Below are 23,022 nucleotides of genomic sequence, written 5' to 3'. Positions count from 1 at the left end.
CTCTCATTACTTCTCATATTGCGTATCCTAGTTCCTTGGGCATAGGGCCATTATTATCCCTTTCTCAACCCTTCATATTTCTCTACGCTCACCTTAAAAATTTCTGACCACTCTTTCAAGCATCCGGTACCTCTGCACTTCACGCTGATATCTTAAAAAAAAAATGAATGGCGGGGAAGGGCTCAGGAATGAAGAATTCCCTTACAAAAATTATACTGTCAAAGAACGGATGAAAAGTTCACCAAGGGAGCTCAAATGGGAGTCATGGAAGTGAGGAGGCTGGCACCAGTAAGTAGAAGCAATACCACTCTCAGCAAGGGGCCCCATGGCCTCCAACCCACGTTCCCAAGATAACAGCTCCTGGCATCCCCTTTTAGCAATCCTTTCAGCTGGCAAGGGAATCCGTGGATGTATTCTACCATCCCCACACACAGGGAATGAAAGGGAAGAGCCACAAAGAACGTGAAGATTAAAAACACCCTAGGTCTCACGAACCTAATTCCGTTCGGGTCGGAATAGAGTTGACTGAGGAGGGTTGGAAGAGAAAGAGTTGACCAAGGAAGGTCAGATAGAAAAGAGTAAATGAGGAGACTGGTACGAGTGGAAGCAATGCTAGACTCAGTTAGGAGCCCTGTGTTCGCCAGGAAATGCTTCCTAGTAGAGACATCTGGGGAGTTCACTTAAAAATATTTTTTTTTAACATCTTATGACAGGCAAGAGATGCCATGGATGTCTTTTATCGCCCTCATCCACAGGGGGAGTACTACATAATGATATTGATGTATTTGTCACATTATCATTATGATTTACTGTTACATAGCATAGCTGTACATTATATATATATTTTTTTGCAATTTGCTTTACGTCGCACCAACACGGATAGGTCTTATGGCGACGAATATTATATATTGCCCCGAACCTTACAAGGATGTTGGGGGAGTCTGACAATGCTTTAGGGTCAGTAATAATTTTTGGTTTTTCAGTTTCATTCAGCAGTTTATTGTTTTAAGTCCTCTAAAGCAGAGTTCCAAAAAAAATGTTCTTTGTTGATTTTGGATAGAGTTGATTAGAATATTACAGAGTGGAGTGGCCGAGCAGTTGAGCCAAGCTCTGTATTCAGGAGATGTGGATTTGAACCTCACCGTCAGCTGTCTTGGGAAAGTTTCTTTGTGCTTTTCAATATTCCCCCAGGCTGTGCTGGGACAGTTTATAATCATAGGCCACAGCTGATTCCTTCCACCACCTCTGCAAATTTCATTCACCATCATTCATTTCATCTTCATTAGCTCCTGAGCTGAAGTTGACGACAGAAAAGGCATCCAGTCATACAAAAAATTGCCCGATCATGATGGCTTACCGTTCCCAATAGAACTTTTGCCTTTCTACATTATTTTGGATGCATGTTAGTCTAAGCTTTGTAGCTTCATGCAGACTTTTAGTGAGACACACTGGAAGAAGGTGGGCCAAAGTTATTTTTCACTCAACATAAAACTGCATTTTTGCATTAAAAAAAAATAATGAAATGGCGTATGGCTTTTAGTGCCAGTGTGTCCGAGGACATGTTCGGTTCGCCAGGTGCAGCTCTTTCGGTTTGACGCCCGTAGGCAACCTGTGCGTTGTGATGAAGGAAATTATGATGAAGACGACACATACACCCAGCCCTCGTGCCAGCAAAATTAACCAATGATGGTTAATATTCCCGACCTTACCGGGAATCAAACCCGGGACCCCTGTGGTCAAAGGCCTGCACGCTAACCATTTAGCCTTGGAGCCAAACTTTTATGCATTGATTTATAGGTTTAGAAGACCTATAATGGGAAGTGGAGTTGAGGAGCAAAATACTTCTAGAAACCTTCTTTATTAGCTCTGTTTGCATTGCGAGTGATAATGTCTAGAAAGTTGTTGGGTAGAACAGAGCTTTCCTCAAAAATAACTTTTCTTCAGTTTATCTTGTGATGTGTAAACTTCAGAAAAGTGTTCTCTCTTCCCCCTCTTTTTTCTTATCTGTAATGAAGATATATGTATGGTGCTAGTAATGATTTTAGAAAATTAATTTAAAAAAATAGTTTGTGCTATTTTAAAGGTTTTGTAATAGTATGTGTATTTGTTTTCCTTTTCTTTTAGGTTTTGGAACTAATACCACTAGCACCAATTTATTTGGCAATCAGCAAAATGCAAACACGAGTCTGTTTGGTGGGACGACAACCTCTGCATTTGGAGCTAATAAACCTACATTTGGTGGATTTGGATCTCCTTCTACAAGTCTGTTTGGTCAACAACAGCAGCCGCAGGCAACAACATCCCTGTTCGGGCAACCTAGTGGAACAAGTACCTCTGGCATCTTTGGATCGTCTGGAGGTATGTTTAAAGTAGCATCTGCATTTTTGCCATTCTGATTGGTGATTTTATTACTTCTGTTCATCTTCTGACTCGGGTCTGTCCATTCTTCAAAATTTTCTCAAGTTCTTTTTTCCTTATTTCTGTTTTCTATACTTAATCCTATGCATTTTCTTATTCTGTCTATTAGTTTAATTGACTTTTTCTTAGCATTCCTTCGGTGCATGTTGTCCATCTGGGGAAAGAAAAGTAACTTTTAATGAAAGATTATAGATGTACTGGCTGTAAGCCTGTCAGACAGGGAAGAAGAGTTTTTCAGTGAAAATGCCTTCAAACTCGCCTTCATTTCACATAATGCTTATGTGACTAAATGCTGTAGATATACCTTGAAGCATATTCTAACAGTGGTGGATGAATGTTTTCCTTTATCATTGCTTTGACCATTATATTCTTGGTGAATACTTTTTCATTTCTACTAAGCAAAACATCTTGATTTGATCTGTTGATGATCACCTGACATCGTCGATTAGAAACTACACCTGAGAACAAAATCCACTTAATGGTTAGTCCACACCAAAGTTAATAAACAATGTTAAGGAAAACATTTCTCAAGATGTTAATAAACTTTTGTTAACAAACCTCTTTAATATTGTGTCCACACCAAATAAACTTTTGTTAACAAACTTCTTTACATTGTGTCCACACCAAAATATCTGTTTGTGAGGTTACAATGGATAGGGTCAGGAAGAAGAAAATACAGCTGCAGCTTTCATTATTTTAATGAGTGCAATTAGAGAAAAATGCAGACGCAAAGTGTGGCAAAGAAAAATATTGGAAAAGCGTTTAGAATTAAGTTTGGAGAGGACACTTAGGCCTATATCAGAACTTTCAATTCATGATGCAGCAGGCTTTCAAAACTTTCTGAGAATGTCCCCACAAGACTTTCAGTTCTTCTTGACAGTAATTGAGTCTGAAATTGCAAGAAATGATACAAATTTATCGGAATGTCTTCTGCATTAATGTTAGACTAAGTATAACTTGAAGATTCCTAGCAACTTGTGACTCCTACCAAGGATCGTGTAAGAGAAATACAGTAGAACCTCGATAATTCGAAATCGGTTAATTCAAAATCCCGCCTAATTCGAAGAAGCTCTCGTTCCCGGAAATATGAGATACAGTTTTGCATGTTATTTCAATTGTTTAATTCGAAATACGGATAATTCATAATTCGAAGTACAATGTCGGCCCCATTACCGAAATTCAGACTTTTAATTCGAAACTGCCTTTACATTTTAAAACCATAGTATGCTACAGAGTAATTTCAACTCGAAATTTATCCGCTCCGCGTCATAATAGAACTCGCGTTCCGGAACGTGGAGGGATAGCTTTCCGCACCTCCGCACTTACACTCACTTCGGTGGTTCTACAGTGCGCTTCATGATTGCTAAGTTGAATGAAATCGGAATTCTTTTGTATTCAACCTTTTAAGGAACGCCGTAATATCACGCAACAGGCAGTGTGCGAGAAAACAGAATTCGCGAACACTGGCGATACCGACAGTTGACGAAAAAACGTGGCTCATATAATAAATTCGTAGGCACCGAACAATATTGTCATTGCCGGTGAAACTGCATTGCTTTATTTTAATGCGAGCCCAAACGTTCTTATGGTTTTAAGGATAAATTGCCAACCGGGAAATCATACACGGGTGAGGGATGGGGGTCATAGTAGTGCGTTGCAATGCACATGGACGCGAGGTACTTTATCCCCTCGTCATAGGAAAGTTCGATAAGCTACAATGTTTTAAGGGCTTCGGGCGCTTTCCATGCCAGTACAAAGCATCTAAAATGCAAACAGTACAGAAATCCAAAAAATAATGATTTGCACAGGGGAACCGGCATAATTTATCCTTGTCTTTGAATTGTGCGATTTTTTCCTTTCGTTGCGTGAGGTTTTGTCAGTGATTTATCCAAGTGCATTATTTGAACATTGTAAATGCACCTTGTTGGATACATTTCGGAAATAGCTTTTTCCATGGAATTTGAAAGGTTTAAACTGTGAATCGAGGTGATTGCATGTATGAACTTGTCCTTGGGCACTCCCGGCACGTAAAGCCATACGCCATTTCATTGCATGTATTAATGGGTTTTAGAATACTTTGTGACGCAGCAAGTGTTTACATTTCTGAAGTATGAGAGAAGTGCTGTGGCGGGAAATCGTACAAGGATAGTCATAGGAAAGTTCTATTTTAAGGGCATCGGGTACTTTTTGTGTAAATACAAGGCATCTAAACTGCATACAGTATAGTAATCCAATTAATAAAGCACTTGCACATGGGAAGCATAGATTTCTCGTCTTAGAATCGTGGTTTTTGTTTTCTTTCGTTGTGTGAGGTTATGTTTACCAGTGAGATAACCGAGTGCATTATTTGAATACTGTAAATGCACCTTCTTGGATATATTTTGGAAATAGTTCTTTTTTCATGGCATTTGAAAGGTATAAACTGTGAATCATGGTTAACTGCATGCAGTAACGGGCCTTAGAATATTTTGTAACGCGGCAAGGGTTGGTACTTCTGAATTGCGAATTGGCGGTTAATTCGAAATCACGTAATTCGAAGTCCGATTTTTGAGTCCCAACGACTTCGAATTAACGAGGTTTTACTGTACTCCTACACTTCACTTATGTATTTGTATGGTGTATATGAGTTTCTTGCGATTCGACGGTCGATTTCGAAAAATAAATAAACGTATTGTATTCCGCGCTACGAATTTGCGTGTTCTAATTGCGTCTTTGCGCATGTGCGACCCGAAATGTTAACGAAAACATGAAATGTTAATGAAAAGTTTCATTCACAAAAGTTAAAGAAATTTTGTTTATCAACATGCTCGAAAAGTTAATGAACACGCTATTTTGTTTATTAACAGACAGAAATGTTCATGAACATTGTTCATTAACAATGTTTATTAACAAAGTTAACGAAAACATCTTGGTGTGGACGCACCTTAACTCGAGAACCGGTCAGAAAATGGGAACAAAGGCCGCTGGAATGTATAAAAGAAAAAGACCTTTGTTTGACTAGAAAACAATGAGACACGTGTTACCTAGAACCGCAGATGATATTGATGAATCGTGTATTCGTGATTGGCGGAAGAAGAAGGGAAAACTTCTAAAAAGTAACAGCGATCGCAGAGCGTTCCGTGGGTGAAGTGCAGTGTTTCCGGAAATTGAAGGACTTCACAAATTTGTGATAGAAAAACGTGAGTTAGGATATGGTGTTTCTAGTGAAATGTGTCGGTTGAAAGTACTAGAGATCTCAAAACACAGTGTTTTACGACAAGCCGCAGATGTATCCGAAACTTTTATCAGAGAAAGGGATTGTGCATTCAGAGACGTACGTCTGTTTCACGTCTCCCTGGGGCGTGTGAAGAAAAATTAACGGCCTTTCAGCATATTCATTTGAGGAAGCAAAATTCTTATTTGCTGTCGCAAATTGTGAATGCTGACCAGACAGCCGTCTATTTTGAAATGCTGTTGGAAAATACAGTGGATGCGAAGGGCTCTAAAAGTGTAACCATCAGAACAGGTGGTAACGAAAAACGATACACGGTAATTTTGTGCGTATTAGCTAATGGAACCAAACTCCCTCCATATGTGGTTCTGAAAAGGAAGACAGTTCCGAAAGGAAACTTGTCATCCGGTGTTATTGTTAAAATACATGAGTCCAGCTGGATGAACAGTGCGTTACTTGCGGACTGGGTGAAGTGTGTTTGGCAACGTCGCCGAGGAGCTTTGTTACAAAAACGAAACGTGCTTGTGTTGGACAGTTGCCAAGGACGTACAACTGACGCTGTAAAAGATATGAGGAAAGGAAAAACCGGTCTTGCGATAATTCCCAGAGGACTCTTTTATATTCTACAGCCGTTGGATGTGTGCGTGAACTGGCCTTTCAAAACTGCAATGAAACGGTTGTAAACCGAATGGATGTGTGATGGTGATCACGCGTTAACACCATCCGGGCGAGTGAAGAGGCCTGAAGTGGGACTAATATGCAGCTGGATCAAGACCGCATGGACGCGCATTCCCAACGATCTCGTGTCCAAAAGCTTTAAGAAATGTGGAATTTCAAATTCAGTGGATGGTAGTGAAGACGACTATTTGTGGCAAGATGCCAGCGACGCTAGTACCTATGGTGAAACTTCAGATGACGACGGTGAATTGTGAATGATGAGTATTGGACCGATTTTATTTATTGTAAGCTGTTTGAATTTATATTTGCGGTATATTTGAAGAAAATTATATAGCTATGTAAGTTATTTGATTTTTAATTGTTTTTCCATTTTTTTCCATCTCAAATTTAGGGTGCGGGTCTTATTCGGTGGCGGGTGGTATTCGGGATTATACGGTAATTTTCAGCAAACTATGATGTAGAGGGAATAAGTTTGAAAAGTGAATGGCCGACTGCGCTTGCGTGAGTCCTTGTTCCGTACATCTCCAACCAACTGCTTTATCGGTTCCCTTCTGTATTGTCTGTGTTTCACTTGACTATTTTGGCTATTGTTCAGAAGAAAACTGTTAATTACTGCCTCTAACAGCCAAAACAACATTTTACACCATCATTTCATTGACCTTCTAGTAAAGCCATAAGTGGATGAAAAGTGATCTGCCAGATCTACCCCCCCCCCCCCAATGTACTTATTGTATTTGGATACAACTTATGGTTTCTGGAGCACTTCATTTTGTTTTCCCTTCATTTTCCTTACTATCTCCTGTTTTGAATTATTGTAGGAGGTGCTCGGCATTGACACAACACGTTTGTCTTTCCGTAGTAAGAGAAGAACCCTGTCATCTTTCCGATGTGAACACACTACATGTGTTGCCATTGTTTTCACCATTATCTTAGCAGAAGTTGCTAACCCCCTTCTTCTTCAACATTACAGTTAGAGTAAGATGGTACCCAAGGTTTGGCAGCTCCACCGCTAAGTCATATCGTGTGTAAAACCTGTCTGTAAATACATGGAAACCTGTTGCATCATTTGTGCTGATCAAAAGTTTATCACACAGATGGAAGGCAGTCTGAGATGTAAATAACGGATGGGGTCGAGGAAGAGAACTGTTGTATTGGCCCCGTAGTTAGAGCCCTGCGCAGATACACAAAATAATATCTGCGGATAATGCAAGTATTTAGCCATCAGTAGAGGTACCAACACTGCCATTTAGCATACTTTTCTCATTATCGGGATCTTCATCACATAATAAAATATGCCTGGCACCAGAACCCCTACGGTCACAGGTTCATGAGGGATTTTATCTTGCGACAACTACTGACGTATTGACCTTTGTTCCTTCTTTCCTTTAATTGAGGACAGGAGTCAGCTAGGCTTAAGTCAGATTTTCGGCTTTATGGTCTCAAGGCTCTTTATATATCACTATTCTCCCATACCAGTGTCAAGGGTTGCCTAACCACAAGCAAAAACAAGGGTATACCTGAGTGAAAATCATTAAATGTCATTATTTAGAAATTATCAGCAAAATTAGTCGCACTGTCATACAGTTTTGTATCCACCAAGACACCAACTTCGCGGATATCCGCAGATATCCGCATCCGTGTAGGGCTCTACCCATAGTATGGCTCTAGTGCTACAACATACCCTGTTTCAGAATCAGCTAAAACAAATATTCTAAGGCCCCATTTCGTTGGCCTTCGTGGTTTGTTGCACTTGGATATAATTCTTCCTTTGAAACTCTGTACTTTCTTCTATACTGATGTTACGACCTGGTACGGCTAACTCCCTACGGTTGCCCTACCGGTGGAGGTCAAAGTTGTCACATCCAGAATATTTGCATAGACGTCTTCCGGGGAACACATCTTTATAAAATGGACTCTTCTCTAACCAATCTTCTGAAAAATAGTCTTATAATGCAGACTTGCTCTTCATTGTCATATTTAGGATTACGCCTAAAAATACTTTGAATTCAGGAAGAGTAACGTCTCTCCACAACCTCCAAGTAGACTCATGCCTGAGGGGCGTAACCTTTTGAATTGTTTACACTGGCATACCGGTTAGTCACGTACAGAATTTCCGACAAAAACTAGTCAGTCATGAATAATTGGAAAAAGTCAAATTCACTCTTAGGTATAGTCCCTTACGGTGGCTTATAACCTGACGTACCGGTGAATGGGATTCTTTTGAAGTCCAAGTCCATGTCACGATATTCCCTCCAGCCATCAGTAGAGGTAACAACACTGCCATTTATCATACTTTTCTCATTATCGGGATCTTCATCACTCAACTCACCAACACAATCTAGTTCCGCAGTATCTTCCTCACCACTTAATTGAATATCACTCTCACTATCGTAGAAATCGTCACTTTCATCTAAAAGTGTGGCTATTTCCTTCTCATGCTGCTAGAATGACGCCATTTTGCGAAACGATCTCTGTTTACACACTCGCATGGTCTTCCAAGAATGCCCACAAAGCCTGATTTCAAAGAGATTATAGCTATACATGGCTTCAAATCATCATCGAAAGATGGCAGTAGCTTACTGTTTCTGTAATTCATGCGTGCGTAAACCGACAAATGAGTTATACAGGGAAGAAAATCAGGGTTAACCTTTGTTTCAATATTTACACTTCTTATATGTTCTGCTGGACAATTTAATTTTTTTATCACCCATGTCTACTTTTCATTGCAGTTCTAAAAGCTCTTTACAGTCACAATCGGAATTAAATATTGAGCCCAACTTGCTGAATTATGGCCGTGGTAATCATATAACTTTTTCTCTTCTATTAATTCATTACTGGAGTTACCATCAGAAAATTCAGCGAAAATTAACAATTCTTAACTTCTTTACAACAGTTAAAAGAATGTTAAATTAATTTTACTTCCCTTGATCTGCCCATACCTCTTACTTTTAAGTCTAGATTAGTGTGGTAGTCTTCCGCGAGTAATGTTGCCATTTTTGTCATATTTCGCCTATTTGCGTAATACACTTCTCTTCATCAACATACGACACTACTAACCACTACAGAAACATGCAACAGTGTTTACATCCCACCACAGGGTTGGCGTCAGGAATGGCATCCGGCTATAAACCTGGGTCAGATCCATGTTAACTGGGAAGAAGCAGAATAATAATAATAATTTTATTTGCGTGAAACCTTTCTTCTTCCAACCTAGAGAATTTCCTGTTATCCATTACATGGTACTGGATAGTTTTCCTATGTTTTTTCTTTCTTTTTGTTTTTCCTTTCAGATTTTACATCAATCAATCACTACTGATTCTGAATTTAGGGCAGTCGCCCAGGTGGCAGATTCCCTATCTGTTGTTTTCCTAAACTTTTCTTAAATGATTGCAAAGAAATTGGAAATTTATTGAACATCTCCCTTGGTAAATTATTCCAATCCCTAACTCCCCTTCCTATAAACGAATATTTGCTCCTATTTGTCCTCTTGAATTCCAACTTTATCTTCATATTGTGATCTTTTCTACTTTTAAAGACACCACTCAAACTTATTCGCCTAATGATGTCCTCCCACGCCATCTCTCCGCTGACAGCTCGGAACATACCACATTTATACCCTACTTATCACGTGTAAAATACCACTTAGTCGAGCAGCTCGTCTTCTTTCTCTCAGTTCTTCCCAGGCCAAACTTCGCAACATTTTTATAACTCTACTCTTTTGTTGGAAATCACCCAGAACATATCAAGCTGCTTTTCTTTGGATTTTTTCCAGTTTTTGAATCAAGTAATCCTGGTGAGGATCGCATACACTGGAACCATACTCTAGTTGGGGTCTTACCAGAGACTTATATGCCCTCTCCTTTACGTCCTTACTACAACCCCTAAACACCCTCATAACCATGTGCAGAGATCTGTGCCCTTTATTTACAATACCACTTATGTGATTACTGCTATGAAGATTTTTCCTTATATTAACATCCAGATACTTACAATGATCCCCAAAAGGAACTTTCACCCCATCAATGCAGTAATATGAACTGATAGGAATTCTCCTATTTGTAAAACTCACAACCTGACTTTTAACCCCGTTTATCATCATACCATTGCCTACTGTCCATCTCACAACATTATCGAGGTCATTTTGCAGTTGCTCACAATCTTGTAACTTATTTATTATTCTGTACAGAATAACATCATTTGCAAAAAGCCTTATCTTTGATTTCACTTCTTTACACATCATTGATATATAAGAAAACATAAAGGTCCAATAATACTGCCTTGAGGAATTTCCCCTCTTAATTATTACAGGGACAGATAAAGCTTTGCGTACTCTAATTCTCTGAGTTCTATTTTCTAGAAACATAGCCACCCATTCAGTCAGTCTTGTCAAGTCCAGTTGCACTCATTTTTGCCATTATTCTTCTATGATCTACTCTATCAAATGCCTTAGATAGGTCAATCGCAATACAGTCCATTTGGCCTCCTGAATCCAGGTTATCTGCTATATCTTGCTGGAATCCTACAAGTTGAGCTTCAGTGAAATAACCTTTCCTAAACCCAAAATGCCTTCTATCAAACCAGTTATTAATTTTGCAAACAAGTCTTATATAATCAGAAAGAATGCTTTCCCAAAGCTTACATGCCATGCATGTCGAACTGACTGGCCTGTAATTTTCAGCTTTGTCTTATCACCCTTTCCTTCATACACAGGGGCTACTATAGCAACTCTCCATTCATTTGGTATAGATCCTTCATGCAAACAATAAACAATAATTACTTAAGATATGGTAATATATCCCAACCCATTGTCTTTAGTACAAGCCCCGAAACCTTATCGATTCCAGCTGCTTTTCTAGTTTTCAACTTTTGTATCTTACTGCAAATTTCATTGTTGTCACAGGTAAATTTTAATTCTTCATCAGTATTAGTCACCTCCTCTATCTGGACATTATCCCTGTAACCACCAATCTTAACATAGTGCTGACTGAATACTTCTGCCTTTTGAAGATCCTCACATACACACTCTCCTTGTTCATTAATGATTCCTGGAATATCCTTCTTGGAACCTGTTTCTGCCTTAAAGTACCTATACATACTCTTCCATTTTTCACTAAAATTTGTATTATGCTTGCTATCATGTTATCCTTAGCTGACTTCTTTGCTAGATTCAATTTCCTAGTAAGTTCCTTCAATTTCTCCTTACTTCCACAGCCATTTCTAACTCTATTTCTTTCCAACCTGCACCTCCTTCTTAGGCTCTTTACTTCTGTATTATAATATAGCAGATCTTTAAGATTCCTTGCCACCTTTAAAGGTACAAACTTATTTTCACATTCCTCAACAGTTACTTTAAACCTATCCCAGAGTCTGTTTACATTTTTACTTAGTTTTCCACTGATCATAGTTACTTTCTAAAAACTCCCTCATGCCTGTTTTATCAGCCGTTTCGTACTGCCTCATAGTTCTAATTTTAATATCTTCCTTTCTTTCACATTTATTTCCACCTACCACATAAACAGCTTAGTGATCACTAATACCATGTATTATTTCGGTTTCTCTATAGAGTTCATCTGGTTTTACCAGCACCACATCCAGAATATTCTTTCCTCTAGTTGGTTCCATCACTTGCTGAATCAGATGCCTTTCCCATATTAACTTATTTGCTATTTGTTGGTCACGCTTCCTGTCATTCGCATTACCTTCCAAATCGACATTTGGTAAATTGAGATCACCCGCTACAAGCATGTTCCTTTCCTTTTCGTTTCCCACATAGCTGATTATCTTATCAAATAATTCTGAATCCTTGCCAGCGCTACCCTTTCCCGGTCTGTACACTTCAAAGACATCAAGTTCCCTATATTCTTTAGAGATGAGTTTTACACCTAGAATATCATGTTTGTCATCTGTAACTTTTTTTGTAGCTTACAAATTCTTCTTTCACCAGAATGAGTACTCCCCCTCCTACCATTCCAATTCTATCTCTACGATACACCATCCAGTTTGAAATAATAACAATAAGTCATTTTATTAATTTGGCCACCTAATTAATACAATAAATCTCCTTCCCACCCATTAGGATCTGGAAACCTCACTCCCAGTTTTCCACATACCCACTCCATAGTCTCATTTACATCCCCAATCACCCTCCAGTCAGTATCCCTTGTACACACTATTCCAATGATAACAATCTCCGCTTCCTTAAACTTCACCCGTGCTGCATTTACCAGGTCCCACACATCCCCAACTATGTTGGTACTTGTACCTGCTTGTCTTACATTGTTACTACCAACGTGAAACACTACCACCTTCTCCTTTCCCTCCTTCTCTTCTACTTTCCTCAACATCTGCCTTAACCTAATTCCTGGATAACACTCTACCCCGGTACCCTTTCCTCCACACACTTTCCTGACATGTCTAACAATGGAATCCCCCTTGACCAGAGTTTCAACCCTACCCACCTCATTTGATCCCCTCCCCTCCTGGTCAGTCCTATCCTTCCTGTCAGCTGCAGAAGCTACTTCCTCCTCCCTTTTCTCCATTCCATGACCCTCTTCCACCTGTTTTTTTCCTATCCACTACTCCAGATTTCCCTTCCTTACCTTTTGCCTTTTTCCTACTTCCACACTTCACAGCAGTGGCCCGGGGGCTGGGTGTTTGTGCTGTCCCCAACATCCCTGCAACTCGCACACCACACATAACACTATCCTCCACCACAATAACACGCAGTTACTTACAAATGGCAGATGTCGCCCACCCTCATCGGAGGGTCTGCCTTACAAGGGCTGCACTCGGCTAGAAATAGCCACACGAAATTATTATTACTTCACAGCAACAGTTCCCTGTTCCACATCTTCCCTCGGTTGTTCTACCTGCAGTGACTCATACCAGTTTCTCACAGGCACCCATCCTGAATTCTGATCCTGAATGGAGCCCTTAGCCTGCAATCTCCTTCCCCTTGAAACATTAGACCACCTGTCTTCTACAATTCCCCACTTTCCTTCCCATCCCTCTTTTACACCTATTGTGTCCTGTACATTGTTTGAGGGAGGCCTACTTTCCTTCCTGTCCTCTGAGAGAATCGTAATAATCTCCCTCAAACTCTCCAGCTCCTCCTTCATACTCCTTTATGCCTGGCCACACCCACAGTTCCTACACTTGCACTCCTCAGCCATTCCTTACTGAATAATGAAAAGAAAAGGAAAAATATGATAACTTATTCTGTGCAGAATAAAAATGAAAGGAAAGAAATATGGTCTAAGGTAGTTCACAAAGATCACATGACAATAAGGTAAGGCTATAGTGGAACCTCGATTCTCCGTTTTTGGAGGGACCACTGAAGAATAACGTACAACACGGGAAAACGGAAAATCCGGGAATGAATGAACCATCAACAATTTGGCTAAACAACACAAAAATGAAATATGTATGGTATACTTATCTTACAAACGCCCCTAAACCAAACTACAGACCCAATGGGCCTTCCGCCTACCAAGCGACCACCCTCAGTCCGAAGACCTGCAGATTATGAGGTAATGCATGGTTGATGTGACCAATCCTCTCAGCCATTATTCCTGGCTCTCTAGACCGCAGTCGCCATATCACCATTAAATAGCTCATCAATTAAAGTTAATTGTAGAATGACTGAACTTGGAACCGGCTCTCATATCCAGGAAAAAATGCCTGACCTGGCCAGTATTCGAACCCAGGCCCTCCGGGTGAGAGGCAGGCAAGTTAGACTGTGGGGCTGGCTTCAGATGTTAATTACAAGTACGCGACTTATAAATCTCGAAACTTTACATTCAGTTTTACCGGGGAAACTTCGTCAGTTTCCTCTGAAAACTTCGTCATATTCCTTTGAAAACTTCTTTCAGTTAAGCAACTTTGATCAGCCAAACTCTTCGAATACCCATAACGGCAAGCCAAACAACAATCGACCACAAGTAGTTTTTCATTCTCTAATCTAATAAAATAAAGTACATTTAATACATGAGCGTCCAACATGATGGCAAAATCCTTTTTTTTCCCTCTTCTTTAATCTTCCATTGTAATTTGGTAACCAGTATACTGTTCCTAGTCAGTTTATGGAAATCTTGTACCGCGTAAATTAGGCCTAGACCACATCGACTTTTAAAGGTTATGTTGAACTTGATAATGTGGTTTCGAAAGTATCAATCCTAAAGTTCTCGAATGCATTCTGCCCATCACTAATCACAATCAAATTGGAAAGAGAAAATATATCATTAACACTTCTGAAGTGTATAAATACAAGTCGGTACGAGTGCGAAATGATACAAAGTTTTTAAACGTAACGTGCGCAAAAAAACGACTGCGGCTTTTATAACATTTTAACACAAAAGCGTGAACTTCCCAGTCTTATATTAGGACGAAAAGAGTAATAGGCCATCCCAAAACCTCCCATGGCTTTATGTATGCAAGGTGCACCATCTGTTCGGGTCTCGATGACATAATCTTATACGATAATAATATTAAAATACTAAATTTGTGTTACTTAAGAAGGAGCAGTTTCAATTCCTGCCTGAAAGCCCATTGACTATACAGTGTACTGAGGGAAATGTCGAAAACCTGTTCGGCGATACACTCGAGGAAAAGTAAAAAAATAAATAAAAAATTAACATTTAACCCTGAACATAATGTAGACGTGCTGCAAGTATGAACATTTAACGAAACTCGTTCCGTCTTCAAACAGAGCTGTCGAAATGCGCTCTTTCTCCTTCCAGTTGTCGTGGGCACTCTCTTGCTTTATGATTTCCCAGGATTCTCTAAACAGTACTACCCGAATGCGATGCTAAGATGATTCCTTATGCAAGTTCACCGCCGATCGCTTTTCTAGTACAGTACTTCTTTAAATGACCACAATGACGGGATGTCAACACCAAGATCTGTAAGTATGCCGTACCTGTCCTTTCGTACGGTACAGTTTCTTGAAAAACATGTGATCGAGGATTTAGCGTTGATGGGGCCGAAATTTCTGGACAGTTGATCCGGGAAATCGTTTCTTCGAGGAACGGGTAATGCAGGATTTTTACAGCGTGATTTAATTAGGATGCTTGCGGGACCACGTAATTTGAACGAATAATACGGGAAAACGTAGTTTCCGGGAACGTATAATCGATATTCTATCGTACTACAACACTACAATACTACTTAATTGTACAATTTTTTATTCCAACAACACCTTAACAGGATGAAAATTGCAGTTAATTACTGGAAGCAGAGAATAATATACAAGAATTACACAATTCTAAACTGCAGTTAAGTCTGCCCTAATTGCTACAACAGAATTCTAGTAAGAGAGTTACTACAGATGCTATACTACACAGCTATTTCACAGTTACAGAATAAGCACATTTTCTAATAAGATACTACTGGGTATAATACACTACAGTAATTTTAAACTACGTTGAGACTGTGTTCAGATACTACAATAAACTACAATAATTTTAAACTATATACAGACGTATTCTAATTACAACATGTTATTACTAAGCACAAACAGTAAAATTTAAGGTCAAAATTTGCAAAACTACTCAAAATAATAGAATAACCACTCTAATTTCTAATAAGTTCTTCTTCTTTTATGACCACATAGGATCACTTTAGTCAGTCCGTCGTTCAGGTCTCTTTGAAGGGATTGTTCGGGCTTTGCGGTCCTCCCAGTACTTCTTCAGACGCTCCGATCTTCGTGCCCTTTCCTCAGTTGAAAATGTGCGTGTTGTTGGTTTGTTTTGTGTAAGGGTAAAGCGGAGGTTTGTATTCTTGAGTTTTGTATTCTATTTTCTTATTTGTGGTGTCTTCTGTTGTAAGGCCTATTTCCTTCAGATCCTCTCTTACTTCTCTGATCCATTTACATCCTGTTGTGGTATTTTTTGAAACGAGATTGTGTTGTACTAGTTGTTTCAGAAGTCTCGAGTCCTGCATCCTCATGATATGTCCAAAGAATCCCAGTCTCCTCTTACGCATAGTATCTGTAATGGGTTCTAGCTCTTTGTACACGACTTTGTTAGGTATTGACCGCCACTGTCCATCTTTCTGGTATTTTTTGTTGATGCAGGTTCTTCCAATCCTCCTTTCAATTTTCTGAAGTCTGTCAGTCTTTGATTGTTTATTCAGGTAAAAGAGTGTTTCTGCTGCATATGTAGCTTCCGGTTTTATAAGTGTGTTGTAGTGTTTTATTTTTGTATTTATTGAAAGACATTTTGTTTTGTAGATATTCCATGTTAATTTTTGTGCTTTAGCTAATCTATTTGTTCTTACTTGGATTGAGATTTTTTCATTTAAGTTATGTGTTCTTCTCCAAGATATTTAAACTGAGTTACTATTTTGATTTTATTACCATTTATGGTGACTTCTTTTAGCTGTGTTGGTTTTTGGGGCATAATTTCTGTTTTTTCAAATGATATTTTGAGGCCAATTTTATTTGCAATGTTTTGAAGTTCTGATATCTGGGTTTTTGCTTCTTTTATGTCCACTGCTAGTAATGCTAAATCGTCAGCAAAACCCAGGCAATTAGTTTTGATTTTTCGGCCAATCTTTATTTTGGGGGGGCATTTTCTAAACCATTCCCTCATTACCATTTCTAGAGCACAGTTAAATAATAGCGGTGAGAGCCCATCTCCCTGCTGTAGTCCAGTTTTAATTTCAAATGTCTCTGATGTTTCGCCCCTAAACTTCACTTTTGACTTGGTATTGGTGAGAGTCAATTTTATCATGTTTATTAATTTGGGGTGTAGTCCAAGGTGTCCTAACATTTTAAACAGAGATTCTCTATGGATGCAGTCATAAGCTTTCTTGAAATCTACAAATGTTATCACCATATCTCTGTTTCTTCTCCTGTTATAGTCCATTATCAACTTAAGACTCATGATCTGATCAGGACAGCTCCTCCAGGGTATGAAACCTCTTTGATATTCTCCTAGTTCTTTCTCAAGTTGTAAACTTATCCTATTAAGGATGATTATTGAAAATATTTTGTATGTTATGTCTAGGAGCGAGATTCCCCTGAAGTTATTAGGGTCGGTTTTGTCCCCTTTTTTGTGCAGAGGATGAAGGAGGGCTGTTGTCCAGTGTTCTGGTAGTTCTTCTTTAATCCAGATAGAGACAAGTTGTTGATGGAGGGAAACTTTTGCTGAAGGTTCCTGCATATTTCCAGATTTCCGCAAAGGTCTGATCTTCTCATGGCGCTTTGTAGTTTTTTAATTTATTCAGAGCTTGGTAGACTTCCTTTATTGTGGGGGGATTGATGTTTTCTGGTGATGTTTTTATCGGGGTGTTGGTGTCCAATGAAGGAGTTCTGTAGGTTCCTCACAATTTAAAAGCTTGTTGAAATGTTTAGCCAGAATTTCTGCATTGTCTTTATTGTTATGGGCCATCTTACCATCTTCATCCTTCATCAGTAGGGTCGGGGGTTCATATTTTTGGAGCTGCTTTCTGAAGGTTTTGTAGTAGTCCCTTGATTTAGTTTTACTGAACTGTTCTTCAATTAACTGCAGGGTGTGCTTATGATGTATCCTAATTACAATAGGTTATTACTAAGCTCAAATACAAATAAAATTCCAATTAGGCCTAAAGTTAGATACAGTAGAAGTCTGTTATAGCGAGAATTCACAACAGCGAAAAATTTACTCGCTATAACGGATTGTCGTTATATCCGATTTTTGTATAAAAGTCGGAAAACCCTTCATGCACTTTAAAATCGGTATGAAACGGCAATCCGTTTGTTCAAAACTTGCGTTTCCGCAGATGATATCCACACTACGGCTTACTTGTTTGTTATTTTTTGTAATCCGATACTATGTTAAAATGTATGTTTAATTTCATTCTGAAAAAAAAAAAATTTTCGTATTTCTCCGAATCCAAGATGAACCTCACTTTTTCCTTAAAATTAAATCAGGCTCAAAAAAAAAGTTTGTAAAATCATACAGGCCTACGCATTTTTAGACTATTTTTAGACGCCGAACATTGACTTGCGTCACGCCGTACTTCTTTTTTTTTTTTGCGACTGCACAATTATTCTTTATTTCCACGGGTTAAACGACCATTAACTTAACATTGGCATCATAATATCGAAGAGAACTCGTTGAAAATTTTCCGGCAATACCTATTCCATGGGTCTCTACAATACAACGATCCATCAGGAAATTATTCTTGCTGTCTATAAAACTGTTACTTTTACGCAGCGTCAGATATAACCGGCTACCGCTACACGCACGTCTCACTTGTCGTGTTCGGCCAAATTCAGGGGCTAGCGATGTATAGGCCTAATCGCGAACGTTGAAAGTCAACGAACGAGTTTATTGCGCCTCGGTATGGCCAACCGCCCTTGCGTTTTTCGTGCTCATACCTCACAATTTCATCATAGACTTCTTTAAAGAGTCTTTGTTGTGGACCACTGAAGGCATTTTTGTACAGTACGCATTTTTTTGGCTTTTTGTCTTCATGCTAACTCCAAATATTGGCTTTAGTTAGGCCTATGGCGTATTTTCTTGCGGCTGCACGATTTTTCTACATTTCCGAGTGTTTAATAAACATTAGCTTAAAATTGGCACCATAATATCGAATAGAACCTGTTGAAAATTTGCCGGCAATACCTTTTCCACGTATCTTTACAATACGACTATCCATCACGAAAATATTCCTGCTCTCTATAAACCTTAATTTTACTAAGCGTCAAGTACAATAGACGCGTTATGACTCTGCCACTGAGTGGACATGGTTTTTCTAAGAATTCGAAGGGTCGCATGTTTTGATGCCATTCTGCAGATTTGAGAAACACACAGGCACTGTACACTGTACAATCGGTAGCGATGTGTAGTAAAGAGGCGGTCGTTTGTCAATGAGTTCTGTGCGCGTGTGAACAGAAGCAGCGTGGTTACCGCGGTAGTTGCCAGTGGTATCCATTAACTTACTGTTAGGCTGCGAATGCAACAATCCTTGAGTTTTCGCATGAGATTCTGAGGGGAAAAAAAGTCTTGGATTTGGAGAAATACGGTATCACTCCAGAGATTTCTGTGGCAAACACCTCAGCTTTCTTCTTCAAACAGCGTCACCTAACCTAAGCGTGTATGTAGCCTATCATGAAAACATATTTGAAACGCATGTAGAGAAATAACCTCCTAGCGAAAAATGTACATGTAAATAGCCGTAACTAGATGCGAGAAGATATGAAAAATCCTTTGAAATCAGTGATGTACTCTGCCATATCTTGAGGTGTATCACATTCTTACTTCATTTCCGTATATAACATTAAAATTAAAATGTCGTTTATTCAGTCTTTATTTTTAACATGTTAACAACTGCTATCGGCCAAGTTATTTACGCATTTATTACTAAAACGTGGTATACTCTTTCATTTCGAATTTTCTTTAGAGAACAGCAGTCGATGGGTATTACTAATCAACTCCATCGCCTTTGAATGTTAACGAGAGAGCTCGCAAATGCACAAAGTGAGAAAACTATACCGTACCGAAGATGATCGATCGCATTTTGTTGCAAACGTTTCAGTACTGTAGTACTAATATTAATCTGTCTACGTGTTGAACTTTTTTGGTAATCCTTGAGTATCGGTATTTCTTGCAGATACAGTAGAAGTCCGCCATAGCGAGTACGGCATATAATGAGAACTCCGTTATAGCGACGTCTTTTTTCTGTCCCTTGAAAATTCCTATATTAAACTGTGTATCGTCCTTCGGTTGCACCGAGAACCCTATCAGTGGCGCATCCGTTATTACGAGCGATTAAGCGCGTACGATTTTTTCCGTTACTGATATTTATTCACCCCAGCGATGATATTGCATGCAATCAATTACCTTCGGCATCGTTTCCCCGCTATGTGCACTAGCGATTTCTCTCGTCGACATTCGAAGGCGATGTCGGAGTCGATTAGTAATATCCGTTGGCAGCTGTTCCGTAAAGAAAATTCGAAATGAAAGAGAATATATTTTCGTGATAAATGCGTAAATAACGTGTCCGATAACGGTTGTTAACTCGTTAAAAATTAAGGCTGACTAAATGACCGTGTAATTTTGAGGCTAAATACTACAATTAAGTAAGAATGGGATACACCTCGAGATATGGCAGAGTGTTTAATTGATTTCATAGGTTAGTTTGTATTTTGTCGCGTCTGGTTAAATTACGGAAGGGCTATTATGAAAATGTATAACGAGAAAGGTATAATTTTTCTACCGGCGCTTTGAAGTGTGTTTTCATCATACGTATAGTACGGTAAAGTGAGGATTCGTGACGCTGTTTGAATAAGAAAACTGAAACATTTGCAACAAAATGCGATCGATCATCTTTGGTACGGTATAGTTTTCTCACTGTGTGCGTTTGCGAGCTCTCTCGTTGACATTCAGAGGCGATGTTGGAGTTGATTAGTGATACCAATAACACCCATCGACTGCTGTTCTCTAAAGAAAATTCGAAATGAAAGAGGAAAACACGTTTTCGTAATAAATGCGTAAATAACGTGGCCGATAGCAGTTGTTAACACGTTAAAAATAAAGACTGAATAAACGACATTTTAATTTTAATGTTATATACAGAAATTAAGTAAGAATGTGATACACCTCAAGATATGGCAGAGTACATCCCTGATTTCAAAGGATATTTCATATCTTCTCGCATCTAGTTACGGCTATTTACATGTACATTTTTCGCTAGGAGGTTATTTCTCTACATGCGTTTCAAATATGTTTTCATGATAGGCTACATATACGGTTAGGTGGCGCCGTTTGAAGAAGAAAGCTGAGGTGTTTGCCACAGAAATCTCTGGAGTGATACCGTATTTCTCCGAATCCAAGAGTTTTCTTTCTCAGAATCTCATGTGAAAATTCAAGGATTGTTACATTCGCGGCCTAACAGTAAGTTAATGGATACCACTGACAACTACCGCGGTTACCATGCTGCTTCTTTTCACACGCGCACGGAACTCGTTGACAATAAACGACCGCATCTTTACTATACATTGCTAGCCGCTGTGTGTTTCTCAAATCTGCAGAATGGCATCAAAACATGTGACCCTTCGAATTCTTAGAAAAGCCATGGCTACTCAGTGGCAGAGTCATAACGCGTCTATTGTACTTGGCGCTTAGTAAAATTAAGGTTTGTAGAAAGCAGGAATATTTTGGTGATGGATAGTCGTATTGTAAAGATACGTGGAAAAGGTATTGCCGGCAAATTTTCAACGGGTTCTAGTCGATATAATGCCAATTTTAAGTTAATGTTTATTAAACACTCGGAAATGTAGAATAAATGTGCAGTCGCAAGAAAATGCGGCATAGCCCTGACTAAAGCCAATATTTGGTGTTAGCGTGAAGACAAAGAGCTAAGAAAATGCGTACTGTACAAGAAATGCATTCAGTGGTCCGCAACAAGGACGCTTTACTGAAGTTGAAGATGAAATGTGCACGAAAAACGCAAGTGCGGAATGGCCATACCGTTTCACAATAAACTCGTTCGTTGACTTTCAATGTTCGCGATTAGGGCTACACATCGCTAGCCCCTGAATTTGGCCGAACCCGACAAGCGAGACGTGCGTGTAGCGGTAGCCTGTTATATCTGACGCTGCGTAAAAGTAACAGTTTTATAGACAGCAAGAATAATTTCCTGATGGATCGTTGTATTGTAGAGACGCATGGAACAGGTATTGCCGGAAAATTTTCAACGAGTTCCCCTCGGTATTATGATGCCAATGTTAAGTTAATGGTCCTTAAACCCGCGGAAATAAAGAATAATTGTGCAGTCGCAAAAAAACCGGCGTGACGAAAGTCAATGTTCGGCGTCTAAAAATAGTCTAAAAATGCGTAGGCCTACTATACATTAAGGCATTCATATGATTTTACAAAATTCTTTTTGAGCCTGATTTAAATTTCTTGAAGGAAAAAGTGGGGTTCATCTTGGATTCGGAGAAATACGGTACTATATTCTTTTCAGAATGAAATTAAACATACACTTTCACGTAGTATCGGATTACGAAAAATAACAAACAAGTAAGCCGTAGTGTGGATATCTGCGGAAACACAAGTTTTGAACAAACGGATTGCCGTTTCATACCGATTTCAAAGTGCATGAAGGGTTTTCCAACTTTTATACAAAAAACGGATGTAACGACAATCCGATATAGCGAGTAAATTTTTTGCTGTTATGAATTCTCGCTATAACGGACTTCTGCTGTACTTTATACTGCTATGCTGTAATAGAAATGAAACCTGCTGTTTGCACAAAAATACACACGAATATAACAGGCAAGATACTTTCTAATATACTGCATCAACAGTACGATTCTCAGCTGAAATGGGGTTGTGTGATTATTACAAATGGTGGATTACTATTATTTTCCCTACTCCGTGGGACGGAGAATAAGTGTCCTGAAATTCTGAAAAATATGAGGTTGTTTACAATAATTTCCCAAAAGTATTTCTGTACGAACTACGCCAGTTACTTCATTTGCAATTATTGAGATGTAGGAACTTTATTATTAGCTAAACGCTCATAAATGCTGAAAGATCGAGGGTGTGAAATAAAAATAATGAATGCTTTAACTGCCTACTCAGAACTACAAATGATCGAAATGAAAGAATCAGATGATTTTTATTTGAATTTTTTAAATATACTGTCCTACACTTTTTGTTCATGACTGTAGCCAACAATGCCAATATTTGAATATGAAGAGCGACAATAATCAATAACAATACGAC

General features: G+C 39.0%; 1 protein-coding gene across 1 annotated transcript in view; it reads left to right on the top strand.

The window, feature by feature from the left end:
* The window catches only part of Nup98-96 (nuclear pore complex protein Nup98-96), a 474,154-nt gene that overhangs the window by 12,946 nt on the left and 438,186 nt on the right, over window positions 1-23,022 (top strand). Inside the window, exon 3 of the mRNA XM_067143470.2 lies at window positions 2,125-2,358. Within this exon, the coding sequence (XP_066999571.1) occupies window positions 2,125-2,358 (234 nt within the window). The remainder of the gene's footprint in view (window positions 1-2,124; window positions 2,359-23,022) is intronic.

The sequence above is a fragment of the Anabrus simplex genome, chromosome 3 (assembly GCF_040414725.1).
Source record: "Anabrus simplex isolate iqAnaSimp1 chromosome 3, ASM4041472v1, whole genome shotgun sequence".
Taxonomy (NCBI): domain Eukaryota; kingdom Metazoa; phylum Arthropoda; class Insecta; order Orthoptera; family Tettigoniidae; genus Anabrus; species Anabrus simplex.
The sequence above is the reverse complement of the archived record's forward strand: the minus strand, read 5'-3'. Positions and strand labels throughout refer to the sequence as shown.